Consider the following 13,129-nt stretch of genomic DNA (forward strand, 5'->3'; position numbering starts at 1 on the left):
GGGCAATTCAGCCTGAACCCAAATGACCACATCAGCCACCTGGTTTTAGTATCCTTTTCTCCACCTCAGAGTAGAAAAAGTGGCAAAAGGACAAAACCTTATAGAGGAGATCACAGACACCAGTGACCCCAACCACAAGACACAGTGGACACCAGGACAATGGTGCAGGCCACATGAAGTGGAGCCACTGCTGATCAGGGGAAGCAGGCTTACATCAGGATGGGGCACTCCTGAGCATCCCAACCAGCATAATGGTGACAATATATCAAAGAATGGTATTATTCCCTGGTCCAGGCAACTGAGACCTTCTTGCAGATCCAGTAAATCAAGGCAGATGCATCTGTAGCTATTTACCAGACTTCAAAAGGCAGCTCCCAGCAGCACCTTCACTACCACTTCCACTGTGGATCCTGGAGATACTTCCATGTGTCCCATCCAGCATGGCATTGTGGGGCTGACACAGAAAGTTCCTTTCCTCCTGCCCAAGGAGAGAAGGAAGAGCTGACAGTTGACCACACAGGGAGATTACTTTGGCTTCTAGCAGCAAAGAGAGAACTGATCTCTCCTGTACTTCTACCATTGCCCACACATGCCCCCCCTGAAGCAACTTCCACCCGCTCCATCTGGCACAGCTGCAAGCTGGGCTGTTAACGTCTTTTCTTTTCTTTTCTTTTCTTTTCTTTTCTTTTCTTTTCTTTTCTTTTCTTTTCTTTTCTTTTCTTTTCTTTTCTTTTCTTTTCTTTTCTTTTCTTTTCTTTTCTTTTCTTTTCTTTTCTTTTCTTTTCTTTTCTTTTCTTTTCTTTTCTTTTCTTTTCTTTTCTTTTCTTTTCTTTTCTTTTCTTTTCTTTTCTTTTTTCTTTTCTTTTCTTTTCTTTTCTTTTCTTTCCTGTCACCATCAAGTGCCATGCTGCTTTATCTTGTGTTTTAAACTCTGTCATCATTTGGCCACAAAGATTCACACTTACAGAGCTGAACAACAGTACTAAAATTATTCCCCACTGCACTTTCTTCTATTAATGACTTCTGTCACAAGGATCACAACTGATGGGTTATGGCAATTACAGGAAATAATGCAAGCTTAGGAAATTTTTTTTTAATGGAGACAAGCACAGATGTTCCTCTCAGAGCACACTTCTAAATTTCCCCTCAGGTTACAAGAGCCCTGTGCTGTGTGGGGAGTCAGACACAGAGTGCCTGTGTTAAAGGCATGCCCTGAGCTGCATGCAGGAAAGCAGAAAGCAGCAGAAAATATAGCATGCAACATTTCGTGTCAGTTAGATGGTATTTTCACAGACTTTCACAGATGTTTGTCATACATTGAGGCTCTCCACAAGTTCCTACAGATGTCCCGTCTCATAAGATGGGCTTCCTACAGTCCTATTTCCTCTTTATAGCTTTAGTGAATTTTCTTTTTCAAACTTGAAAACTCCCATTTTCTACATAGAAACAGGACATTTTGCTGTCATGTTTTGCTTTCAGCACACTTTCTCTCCATCATAAACATTTGGTGTATTTGATTTCCCAACCTTTGGTGTTTTAGCTCCTTTTGCACATCAGGTACTTCCCATGAAAAGCAACTGGGCATATAACAAGACAGCCCTGCAACATAATGACTTATTAGGGAACAATTTTCATCCTCCTCCTAATCGGTTAAAAAGAGCAAAAATATCTGCACCAGGAGATCACATAAGAAGGAAGTTAAAACCATTTTCTGGGATATTTTAATCTTCAGCACCTCTAATTCAGTGTTGCATGACTTAGTCAGTAACCACAGCTGGACAGGACTGTCCCACAGCTCTCATGCAGCCAAGGAGTGGTGAATTAGGAAGACGCAGGGAAGAACATTATCAGCAAGACTTGGAAACAGTGATACCAGTTGATACTTGCTGGAGCACTTCGACATCCTTTTAAAACCCAGAAGTAGACACATCTTCTGTATGTAAAGCCATCCTGGTCTCCTTTTAGATATTTGGCAAGGAAATTTGTAATGAGGACAAACAATCTGCATGTCTTATAATGCTTCCATATGACATTACCATGTAGTGTGTTTTCCACAGTGATTAAAGAGAGCCTACTGATTCAAAGATGGATGGTGCAGATTTGCTTTCTGGAGAGTAGAAAATTTGGACATGGAGGGCCCTTAGGCAGCCAAGCCTGAAAGGAAGTCTTCTTTAAGCATGCACAAAGAACTGTCCTATGGGACCAGTGAGAACTTGATCAAAGCCTTCTGCATGCTGTGGTGGATGGGGATGGCCTGACCACTCAGTGAAGCACACAGAAGACATGCAGGGCATTTGAAATCTGAAGCCCTGTCACACACGCAGTCTGTGCAAAACAGATACTTCCAAAGTACACCAGGGCTTGCTGTAGATAGTCCCTACACTGTAAACAAGGGTGGAAACCTAACATCCTTCATGAGCAGCTCGCTGTGGTTGTGCAGTGGTATTGCTCTGTGTGGACAAGGGTGGCCATTTGCACGTCTTCTGTTTTTAGGCAGCAAGGAGGTCAATTGTCTGCAAGTGGCATTTTTTAGAATAGATTTTCAGCTCCTATCAGTTATCACTGCTCTGCTTAAAATGGGGTCATTTTAATTTGCATCAACAGAAGATCCTATTTAGATTTAATTACAGATTTCCATCTCTATGCTTGTGCTGATAGGGGCAGAACATTTGGGGACTTGGGGGATAGATCAGAATGTGGAAGTTGAAGCAATTTTTGCATCTCAGACCCACCTCCAGCAGCAAACAGCAGAATGCATTTGAGCACACACCCTCTTGCTGAGGTACACGGTATTTAGTTTCTTCCTCTGAGGGGCTGATGCAGTTCACACAGGAAAGACGGACATCACCACGTGGTTTCAGCATTAATGACAGCTTTATTGTAAAGTGGGGTCTTCATAGAAGCAACACAGCAACCATACAAAAGCCCAGTGTGGAGTCTTTAAAATTTTCTAGGGTTAATGTGGCCATGCACAAGTTTTGAAGTACTTCTGGGAGATGCTCTTCAGTAGACAACATATCCAGGTAAAATCAGATAAGTATTTGTAAAATAAAAGCATTACTATAAAAGAGCAGCCAGAATGTAGCAAGAGCCTGCCAATCTGCCATAAACTGTTCCTGTAACAAGGAAGACAAGTGCACAGAGGAAAAAATAGAGACACTGCAAAACAGTTCTATTAAAATTAAAGCCTATTGGAGTATCTGGTCTTGTATTTCTTTGCCCTGATCAAAGCAAACTTCTCCCTTCCTGTTGCTGGCAATATTACCACGTAGTCCATCAGTGAGAAGTGTGTAATACTTAACAACAGCTCTTGCCACCAAGGGTTTTGTAGTGTGAATACATGAGGAGGACACAAAATGGAGAAAAATAAAACTATTGTCATTTTACAGGTGGGGAACTGAAGCCTAGAAGGAAGAAATTTGCCTGAGGTCATATTTGAAATGTATATCATTCAGTGTGAGCCCAGCCATGCTCAGTTAATACAGCTTTTCCATTGTTTTGTTCAAAGAAACCCTATGTGTTTCTACCTGTTCCTTTTGGAATATTAATTCCACAGGTGAATGCCCTGTGTTAGCACTAACAGTTTCCTGACAATAAAATGCACAGATTTAAATGGAAATGAAGCCTCACTGATAAAGCAAGCCAGAAGCACTTTCCAGTTGTGTTTGGTCATGCAGCAGTAAAAATGCTTCTCCATCCTCAGGACGGGAAACAACAGTTGATCCATTTTCTGGACAACTACCTACAAGATCAATCCCAAATCTTCCTACCACAGAGAGGAAAATTGAAGGTTGTTTTCCTTTTATAAAACCACCACAGAGAGGCAAATGTATGTCAGGAGACACTGCTGTGGGTGTTGGAGTGATGTAAGGGGACAAAGCAAATGAGCAATAGTTGGTGACTCTAACACCAACGGCCTTAATGAAATACACATAAATACTTTCAGCAGTAGTTCTATGGTGACAACAAGATAACTAACTGAAGATTTTATCTATTAATATCTCCTTTTCTTCAAACCACCTTCTGCCAAGACTAAGAAAATAGAGAGGTGGCATCACTTGCCCTGGTGCTCAGGGAGTCCACATTACTTTAGTCCAGGCAGGTGAAAGGAGAACTGCTTCCATGAGGAGCTGCTCTCAAGATCCATCTCATGGGGGAAGTACTGCAGAGAAGTGGTTTAATGGAGGGCTGACAACAGCGTACCCAGGAGAGAACCACATGCCCAGACTTTAGGCCTTCCTCCCTTTCCCCATGCTGAGGGAAGGAGACATTTGCCAGCTGCAAGTGCTGCATTTTCAGAGTTGGCAGATGAGCAGATTCATAGCTAAACATACCCAAGGGCCAGAACAGTCTGCACCCCAATTACTTCAGTATTTAATGTTTTTCCACTAAGCTTGCACACATGAACAGCTCTACTCCTGCAGCACATTTCTCTTCCCTGCTTGTGCTGTTTCTCCCATGATGTTCCAGCACTAGTCAGAATAATCTCAACACCATGGTGCTGTAGGTGTAACTAACCAAATGTGCAAGCATTGAAAATATTTCACCTACCTAAGACATGAAGATAATTTTTTTAGGTAGCCAGTCATTGATGTCTGGGTCTAGAAAGGGAAAAAAGAGACATAAATCACTTTTAAATGAATTTTTCTCTTTTCTAGGACAAACATTGAAGAATTCTAAGTGTGATGCAAAGTAACAAAACTGAGTGTGGAGTAGTGAGCCCAAGCCACGGGCTGACGTGATATAAGGAACCACTGGGGCTGAAAACCTCAAAGATGAGTCACATCTTATGAAACAAGGAGGTTTCCAGCTTGGAACAGAGAAAGATGGAGGATGCCCTGCAAGAGCAGGTGTAAGGAGTGTAATGCTCTTTTCTCTAACCTGTTTCACCATGGTTGTCTTCTGAGTGGGAGAGCTTGTGCAGTTGTCCACCTTCTCTTCTTGTTGGCTGCAGAGCAAAAAGAAACACCAATGGAATTGCACCTGACACAGCTCTGTGCAATTCATGCTCATTAATGAAGACAATGAAACTACAGCAAGAGTAGAAGCTGCAACCTAACAGATGCTTGGATTGTGGAGAGGACTTTCTTACTGATTTTTTATTACAAACGGAATTTCATTAAAAATAATATTGCAGAGCAACAAATAAAGGGTAAAGACTAGACGGATGGCACAACCAAGAATTTCCTTTGAGAACTTTATAAGAAACATTTTATTCTCCTTTCCTCCTATTTTTGCCTATCTTAAATCTCATGTCTCTAGGTTGGTCTTGTTTTGTTTCCTTCTTTTCCTGAAGTACATGTTGCTATGTTTCATGTTGGACATCTCTACTTTGCTTTGTCTAGGCATGAGCAAAGACCTCAAGAGCATGGTGTCTGGGGGCAGTCAAATTCCAAAAACCATTTCTCTCCAGCATCACCTTAGGTAAAGGGGGAGCAGTAAGGATTTCCAGGTTGGAGTCATCCTTCAGGAGCAACAGCAGAGACGAGGAGAGGTACATGCTGAATTTCCAGGCCGAGTGTTGACACCAGCTGACTGTGCTAACAGGCTGAAACCAGGATTTTGTTTCTTGTCAGCTTTTATTGCCAGACTACTCAAACTTCTCCCTCCACCAAATCACATGCCTTTTATCTTGAGTATTTTTTCATCCCTTCTCTTTTACCTGCTTCCTGCTCCCAAGGCTTCTATCTGATTCCGCAATTGCTTTGAAAGTTTTCTGTAATCAGAAAAAAAAAAGTAGTGACCATCTGCTTAGTTGTTCTCAGTATTATTTCAAGGCTGCTATACATTCTTCTGCTGAATTTTATACAATTACTTACAGAGAGGCCCAAACTTCTCTTGGTGAGGTATTGTCCCTTCTCATGTATTTATAAGCTCCTAGATTAGGTACTCATTTACTTTCTAGTAATTTTTAGCAATTACTGTATGGAAACTGAATTTGTGGGTTCATCCACTCTTGGACAACAAACAAAACTCTGCAGTCCCAAAGAACCCACACAGTAGTAAGAGTGGATAACATTGGTATTGAGCTAATACTTTTTAGATTATTGTATTGCAGGAGAGTAGCATTAGTATTTCTGGATTCTTCCCATCAAACGTACACTACCATGGCAGTGGGAAAAAGGGTCTGGTATTTTCTTCTGTGATGTCCTCCAACTTTGTCTGATGGAGACACTACAGCAATTAAAAGTAGAGCATCTGAACTTCCCATTAGGTGTGCGAGAGCCCTAACAGTGTAAACAGCAGAAGAGCTGAAAAATCACCTCAAAAAATCTTGTTAATTTAAACCTTATATTATATTTCAGCCTTTGTAGTTACAGTTCATATGATGCATACTTAATGTCATTACTCTTCAGAACACAGAGAACAAAACTGAGTCTAAAATCACTTCACATGACTGAAAGAGGAGTTTTTAAACAGCTCATACCTACTGCCAGCACTTCATACTTTGTGCTTAATTAGGGAGTGATTGCTAGGAGGAATACTTAATCCTTCACATTTACTGAATTTAGAGGATTTCTGAACCATAGAACAGTGGAGAAAGGGAAGAGTGAGAGTGAAAAGCCTAGTGCTTAACGCACATGGGCTGGTCTCTATTTATATCATGCTGTGAGGATGTGGTGTTTTGAAATTCAGAGATTTTATGTATCTCACTACATACAGGCAACTACAGCCCAGTAGTATGGTAGGACATGATTTTAATGACACTTGAACTCTGGCTAAGAAAAGAGAGCTGTTGCTCTGAAAATAACTCTCTGAAAATAACTGTGTAGCTGCAGCCTTTCCTGCTGCTGTTCAAGCTGTTGTTTTTGCTCTTTATTCTGCAAAGTAATAACATGAACCTGGTACAGAAAGATAATTGAAATAAATAACCAGGATATGCCCTGCAATTTGTCTATTCTGAGGAAAATATAAGCTGCTCCTGGAATCTGCTAAGAGTGTGATGAGACTTTCCACATCTAAATGTAATTTGCATTTCTGTGGTTGGATGATTAGGTAACAGAAAAAGAAGATAGTCCATATAAATTTGAGGAGCTTGTTTGATACTGCATAAACTGTATTAACTTATAATCAATAACATATGTTTCAGGTATTGCTGATGTGGAAATATTCTTGATACTATCAAATAAGATAGAAGGCATTGCTAATACTTACAACCCAATTAGTTCAGAGTTCTTGAGCTGTTCTACTAAGTGGCTTATTTTTATCTGCATGTCCTTAAAAGTTCAAAAGAAAAACAAACATTCTTAATATTAGTCCATCAGTCTAGAGTGAAATAAAAGTCAAGTCAGAGCTTATTAGCATGTGATCTGCATCAGTGCTGTCCTTGGAAATACCTTATTCTCCTCTCCCAAACTGTCTCTGATAGAAATCTACAGGAATCTGCACTCCCAGTATTAGTTTGGATTACAGTAACTTTCTTGATGACTTAAATTCCCTACAATACAAGCTTAATCATTTTAAATGCATAGTTTCTGGTTTGCTGGCTACAGTCTGCAAAACTTCTAAACTAAAATTTCTCAATGTTACATTATTTTTTTTTTGTTCCTGAAACTAACAACAGACTAACTCCCTGCATTCTTACTTGTACTGTATTTCACTTTATTGCTTTGCTGTTTTACAGCTTTGTAATTAAATTTGCAAAAGGCTAGCACTGAATGGTACTGGTCTAAACAAAGAAAGAAAATGTACTGTGATATGTAATAGGATGTCATACCTTTAAGATGTTGTCCTGTTGTAAGACTAGTTCTCTTTCTTCCAATATTTCTCTTTTTTCCTAAAAATCAACAAAATCAAATATAACATGTTAGGGGAAAAGCATTAATATTAAAACAGTAGCATTGGTTAAAATTTTAAGGTAAATAGACTGTATTAAAAAGCTACAAACAAGCACTTTCTATCCATCAAACATTTATCAGAAGTGAGGATTATGTGATCACACTGCGTGCTTGACAGTCTTTCTAGCTTCAGAAGTTGTGGCTGATATCAGCAATGAAGAGAAATCTCATAGGAATGAAATTATTTTTGGTAACAATAGGCAATGGGATAAAAGACAGAAGCCGAAGCTGGTGTCCATGCTGGGGCAAGGGCTTTGAGGGAGCATGACTATTTTAGCAGGCCCCAGAGGATCTACACAGGAGCAAGCTGTGGGATGATTTTTAATCAATATCAGTAGAAACTAATGCAAACACATGGGTGGTGGGCTCAGTAGCTGGTGGGATGCAGAATGCCCTGAGCATGAAAGCATCCTCAGGAGGTAGTCAGCCCAGGAAAAGCCTAGGGATGGTCAGCAGGGAGCTGAGTGTGAGCTACCAGTGTGCCCTGGCCACAATGGAGGCCAGCAGCATCTGGCCTCTATGGATGGGAGCACAGCCCGTAGCTCAAAGGGAGGGATTATCCACTCTTATTCAGCGTTCTTTAGACCATGTGCAGCTATTGCATCACCCCCAATACAGGATGGATACCAATGAAATGGAGTGAGTTCAGGGGGATCCTCCAAGGCGGTTGTCCAGGTGCCTTGGAGGTTGTGCTGGCTCTGTCCTTGGAGTTTTTGCAGACCCATCTGGATACAGCCCTAAGCACATTGGACTGAGCTTTGAGCAGGAGGCTGGACTAGAGACCCTCCCTGTGTTCCCTTCCCACCTGAATTACTCTGTGATCCCATGGCTCTGCTGACTCATAAATGAAATCAGCTTGGTTTATGGAGGCCCCTCCTCAGTAAAAGATTTGCTTTTCTGTAGCTTAGCAGGCATATGCACTATTTCAAAACTTTGCTGTAGACTTTGTTATTACAAGTGCTTGTACTTAATTGATTTGCTGGGAAAAAATAATCTTTATTCATACTGAACAAAAAGAAAGTATCAACCAGTCAAAGCAGAGAGGTAGGAAATGGAATCTGAAAATCAAAACAGTCAATGTTGTTTACCATAGTGCTTTTTCAAAGTCTTATGATGATTGATGGAATATAGAGGATTTATTTTCCAAGAAGCTAATTCAAATCCCAGCAGCATGTTCATAAATCTGAAGCCCCTCCCACTGGAGGGACCAACCAAGGTATTAGCTACCCAAGTGTTAATACATGCTTCTGTAGTAAAACAGGAGAAGAAAGCTTGTTGGTATAGGGTCATTATTATGCCCACAAAATAAGAGATTTTGTACCCCATACCACCATATCCATACCCATACCTTCATGGATAAAAGCATGTGACAGGAGCAAATAATATATGATGCGCTTTGGGCAGCTTCAGAAGCAACCACAAAGAGTAAGTCACAAACTCAAAGTCACTCTGACTCATCTGAAAGCCAAGTCTTATGTCATCCCAGCATCAGTGACAGCAATGATGGGGGACTTTTGTCATGCCAGTGACAGCCAGCCAAATCTTTGGTGGGCCTGTGTCTGGGCAAAGTTAAGCATCACAGAGCTACAGCAACACAACCTTTACTGCTCCGAGTCCAAACACAACAAACTGTTAATAATCTTCACGTAGACTTTCACACTCTTTCTTCATATCTCATGAATACTTCTTTCTACATAAGGGCATTTTGATACCTTTATAATGTCCCTTTCCTTTTCTTCTATCCCTTTCATCAGCTTTTGCAAACATACCTGTCACAAGAAAACGGTAGAAGGGGGTGAGGTTGGGCAGGGTGAGGCGGAGGGAGAAGTCACAGGTTTGACAAGATGGGAAACCAAACACGAGCTATGCTGTAAGATTTGCATGTCTCTATAACCATCCATAGGCATTCTAAATGTTAACTATGACATTTGGTTTTATTCCTCTCGGAAAATGATGAATCAAATCATACCTGTGCCAGTTATTTGTGGATGTTTTACAATCAAAAGAAGATAGAGGAAGAATGCATGTGTGTGCATTCATGCATTCAGCCAACAACTGATTCCTTACAGCAGATATATGTAGGAACTAATGGAATAGCCAGACAAACGGGAAAAAAAAAAAAGAGTCCTCTTGATTTTTTTTACCAATATCAGCAACTCTGGTCTCAAGTATTCTTCTGCATCTGTCTAAATTGCAGAGGCTTTAGAAGAGGAACTGGATTTTTCCTTCCATGGGTAAAATATCTTATGTACCAAACACCATCCCTGGTTAAGAGCCCTGCATACCACAGGTTACTTCAGTATTAACCACTAACCAGGGTATCTTTCACTTGCTTTCTTCCTCAGAAAAGATGCTCTAATGTAAGTTAACTAGCTCTTGGGAAATAAGGATGTCTTGGTTTGAACATTTCTGTGCATCCTGTAAAAATGTAAAGTCTGCATATTACAGATTTTCTCAAAGCTTTAATAGCAGGATATGTTGTTATTAAACCACTTACCTTCAAATGTCTTATGTCCTCCAAACAAGGAACCTGCTGATGCCTATGAAGTTTATATTCATGGAATTCAGAAATCTGAAAATTAAAATAAAATATGCTTGAAAGAGAAACAATGCAGTGGGAAGTAGTTTTTTTTCCTCCATTTTCTTTATACAAGCGTTCTTGATTCTTCAGACTTACGAGTTTCTGTTCAAGATGACAGAAAGTTTCCCTGTGAGGCCTACTTATGAAATAAAATGGAACGAAAATGTAAAAAATGTCTGAAGGCGCGTCTTTGCAAGAACTGCAATTTTAGTTATGCTTTCGATCAAGGACATAACTTCATTTTTGAAAGATGCCTGAAACATTAAGATAGCAATAAGTGTTGTTTAATGACATTGGAAAGATGAAGGTTGCTTTCAAAGTAAGTCTTCAAGTACCTTAAAATATATTTTGGTCATATTTTCCGGTTGCCTTTAGTTGTCAGGAAGTTGACAGCATTTGAAAAGCACATAAATAAAACTTTTTTTTTTTTTTTAATTTTCAGAGTACTTGCTTCTTTGCAATTAGCTGAGGTAAACATCCCCTGACCTTACAGGTTAGCCTTTATTGTGATGCTGTTGGTAAGCATTTTGATGTGTGATTGTGTGCATATTCCCTCTCTGCCCAGAAGCACAGGAAGCAGAGGGTGAAATCCATTTTTAATCAGCTTGAAAAGTTCTGCCAATTGCAGTGAGACTACAGGATTACAAGTGACTTGCCCACAGTTTCACCATGAATCAGCTGCAGGAACTACAACACTGTGCATCTGTTTGACCACAGACACATAGGAGCCCCCTCCAAACTGTAGCGCCCTACCTCCTCCACCTGCCACTCCAGTTCTTTCTTGAGCTTTGCAGAAGTGGAGTCCACAACATCCTTCTGTCCCATCTCAGTCCTTGGAGGCACAGGTGATGTCTGAAAACTAAAAAATTAGTGTCAGATGAAAGATCATGGCTTGGGTGACCATTGTGGTTACATGCAAATGCACAAGGCAGGAGTGAGAACATTAAGACCTAAATTCAAACTTCATGTTCTTCCTTTTGCTGTCTTTCCTCCCCTCATCTGAGGGTTTGGCTGTTGTTGTTATGTAACAAAATTAAACTTTTTTATGTAACACCAATTTAATCCCATTTTTGAGTGATGGAAGGTTTTGATGAACTCCCCCAAAGAGTTTTTCACATTCATCTTTTTCAGCACTTTTCAATTGCCTGACTTCACCAGTTAGTACGTGCATTAAAATACCAAATTTCCTGATTTAGTGGACTGGGAAGTACATGTCTTTCTGCTCAGGCCTACATAATGCCAGAAAATGTCCACCTTGTAATCTTGTTATGCTAAATACTCTAAAAGTTGTTTGCTTTCCACTTATTCTAGAAGACACAATAATGAGCACATCTGTTCAAACAGCATTTACCTCTTGAAATGTCTGTTTTTGCTGAGGGGCTGTTTGTTTTCCGCATGAAATTGAGAAACCATCTTGCCAAGATCTGTCTTCGCACTTTTTAGTCTCTGTAGATAAGGTCACATCTGAAAACAGTGTGCTCCTACAAAAACATTTGCACAGAAAAATCTGTTGTTTCACACTAAACACTGTGTCATGTCCCATCTCCTACAGAGCTGAAATGAGATACTCAGGTGGACCATATTATTTCCTGTCCCAAATTTTTCATGTCTGACAGACCTCACAGTGGGTTGTCTCATATATTTAATACCTTTTGTTGTTGTTGTTTTTTCAGATTTTGAGACAAGCTTGTAGAAAAACAGTCCTCATACCAAGCTCCTCTAAAAAAGCAATAAAATTTATTTTATAACAATGACTGTTATGAAACTGCAAAAGGCAAATACAAAACCTGTTGGCTCTTTTTTTATTTAAGCCATAATAAGGATTTTTAAGGATAATTTTAATTTTAGCACTGTAACTGCTGAATTTATATCATTTTCCCTTTTTAGACAGGGTGTTTGGGCACAAATAGGCTCGAGGCCATCATACAGGATATGAGGGACTTGGCCAGAAAGAGAAGTCCCCATTCAGGGCTTTGGCAGGCAGGATCCCACAGGCACAGGGCTGTGTGCCCGTGCCTGGAGGGACGCTACAAGCACGGTGAGCCCCTGCTCAGTCAAAAGTATTGGGTGAGGCCGTGGTATGTTTTTTGGTGTTTTTCTTCAAAACTGCAAAATAACTTTGCTGAAATTCTGCACTGTCTTTCAAGGACAAAATAGTCCATATGTAGGCACACTATGCAAACTGCATTTTGCAGTTATGCCTGCAAAACGCTTTTGCAGGCGTTTTGCAGTCATAACTCTGCCAATCTGTTTATACAGCAAAGGCATTGAGCTCTTCCTCTGGTTTTCACAGCAAAGATGTCAGGTACCAGCTGAGGGACAGATTTGGGACAGCTGCCCATCTGAATGCTGTGACCACATATGAGGGTCTATGGGCAGGACTGGTGGCGGCATGGTCCCAGTGATGTGCCCACACAACCTGGGGGGGGGGCAGCACCAAAATCCCTTGGCTTGCTCACTGCCTATGGGGTGAGATGCAAAAGGCAAGGATGCAAGCGGGGTGCCAGAGGAAATGCAGAAGTGTCTGTTCAGTACTTGGGCACTGTGAGTCTGTTATCTAGCTGAATATTGTGAAATCTCGTATACACCTATTTTTTTTCTTTTTTTTTTGACTTCCTAGAACATGTGAGAACAAAGATTAATGAAGATTCACACAAAAGATACCAGGCACTTAGATACCATGTCTAAAATGCAGGATAATCTCTACTAA

The 13,129-nt window shown here is 40.5% G+C and overlaps 1 protein-coding gene across 1 annotated transcript in view; it reads right to left on the reverse strand.

Moving 5' to 3' along the window:
- Nucleotides 1-360: 360 nt before the first annotated feature.
- LOC308190701 (uncharacterized protein) overlaps nt 361-13,129 on the reverse strand; it is a gene marked incomplete at its 3' end in the record, with an annotated part of 20,486 nt that continues 7,717 nt past the window's right edge. Inside the window, exons 2-9 of the mRNA XM_080582356.1 lie at nt 11,173-11,278; nt 10,336-10,410; nt 7,718-7,777; nt 7,156-7,217; nt 5,663-5,716; nt 4,882-4,948; nt 4,552-4,601; nt 361-478 (exon numbers count right to left, since the gene is read on the reverse strand). Of these exons, the coding sequence (XP_080438482.1) occupies nt 361-478; nt 4,552-4,601; nt 4,882-4,948; nt 5,663-5,716; nt 7,156-7,217; nt 7,718-7,777; nt 10,336-10,410; nt 11,173-11,278 (592 nt within the window). The remainder of the gene's footprint in view (nt 479-4,551; nt 4,602-4,881; nt 4,949-5,662; nt 5,717-7,155; nt 7,218-7,717; nt 7,778-10,335; nt 10,411-11,172; nt 11,279-13,129) is intronic.

Source organism: Anser brachyrhynchus, assembly GCF_964034855.1.
Source record: "Anser brachyrhynchus genome assembly, chromosome: 2".
NCBI classification, from domain to species: domain Eukaryota; kingdom Metazoa; phylum Chordata; class Aves; order Anseriformes; family Anatidae; genus Anser; species Anser brachyrhynchus.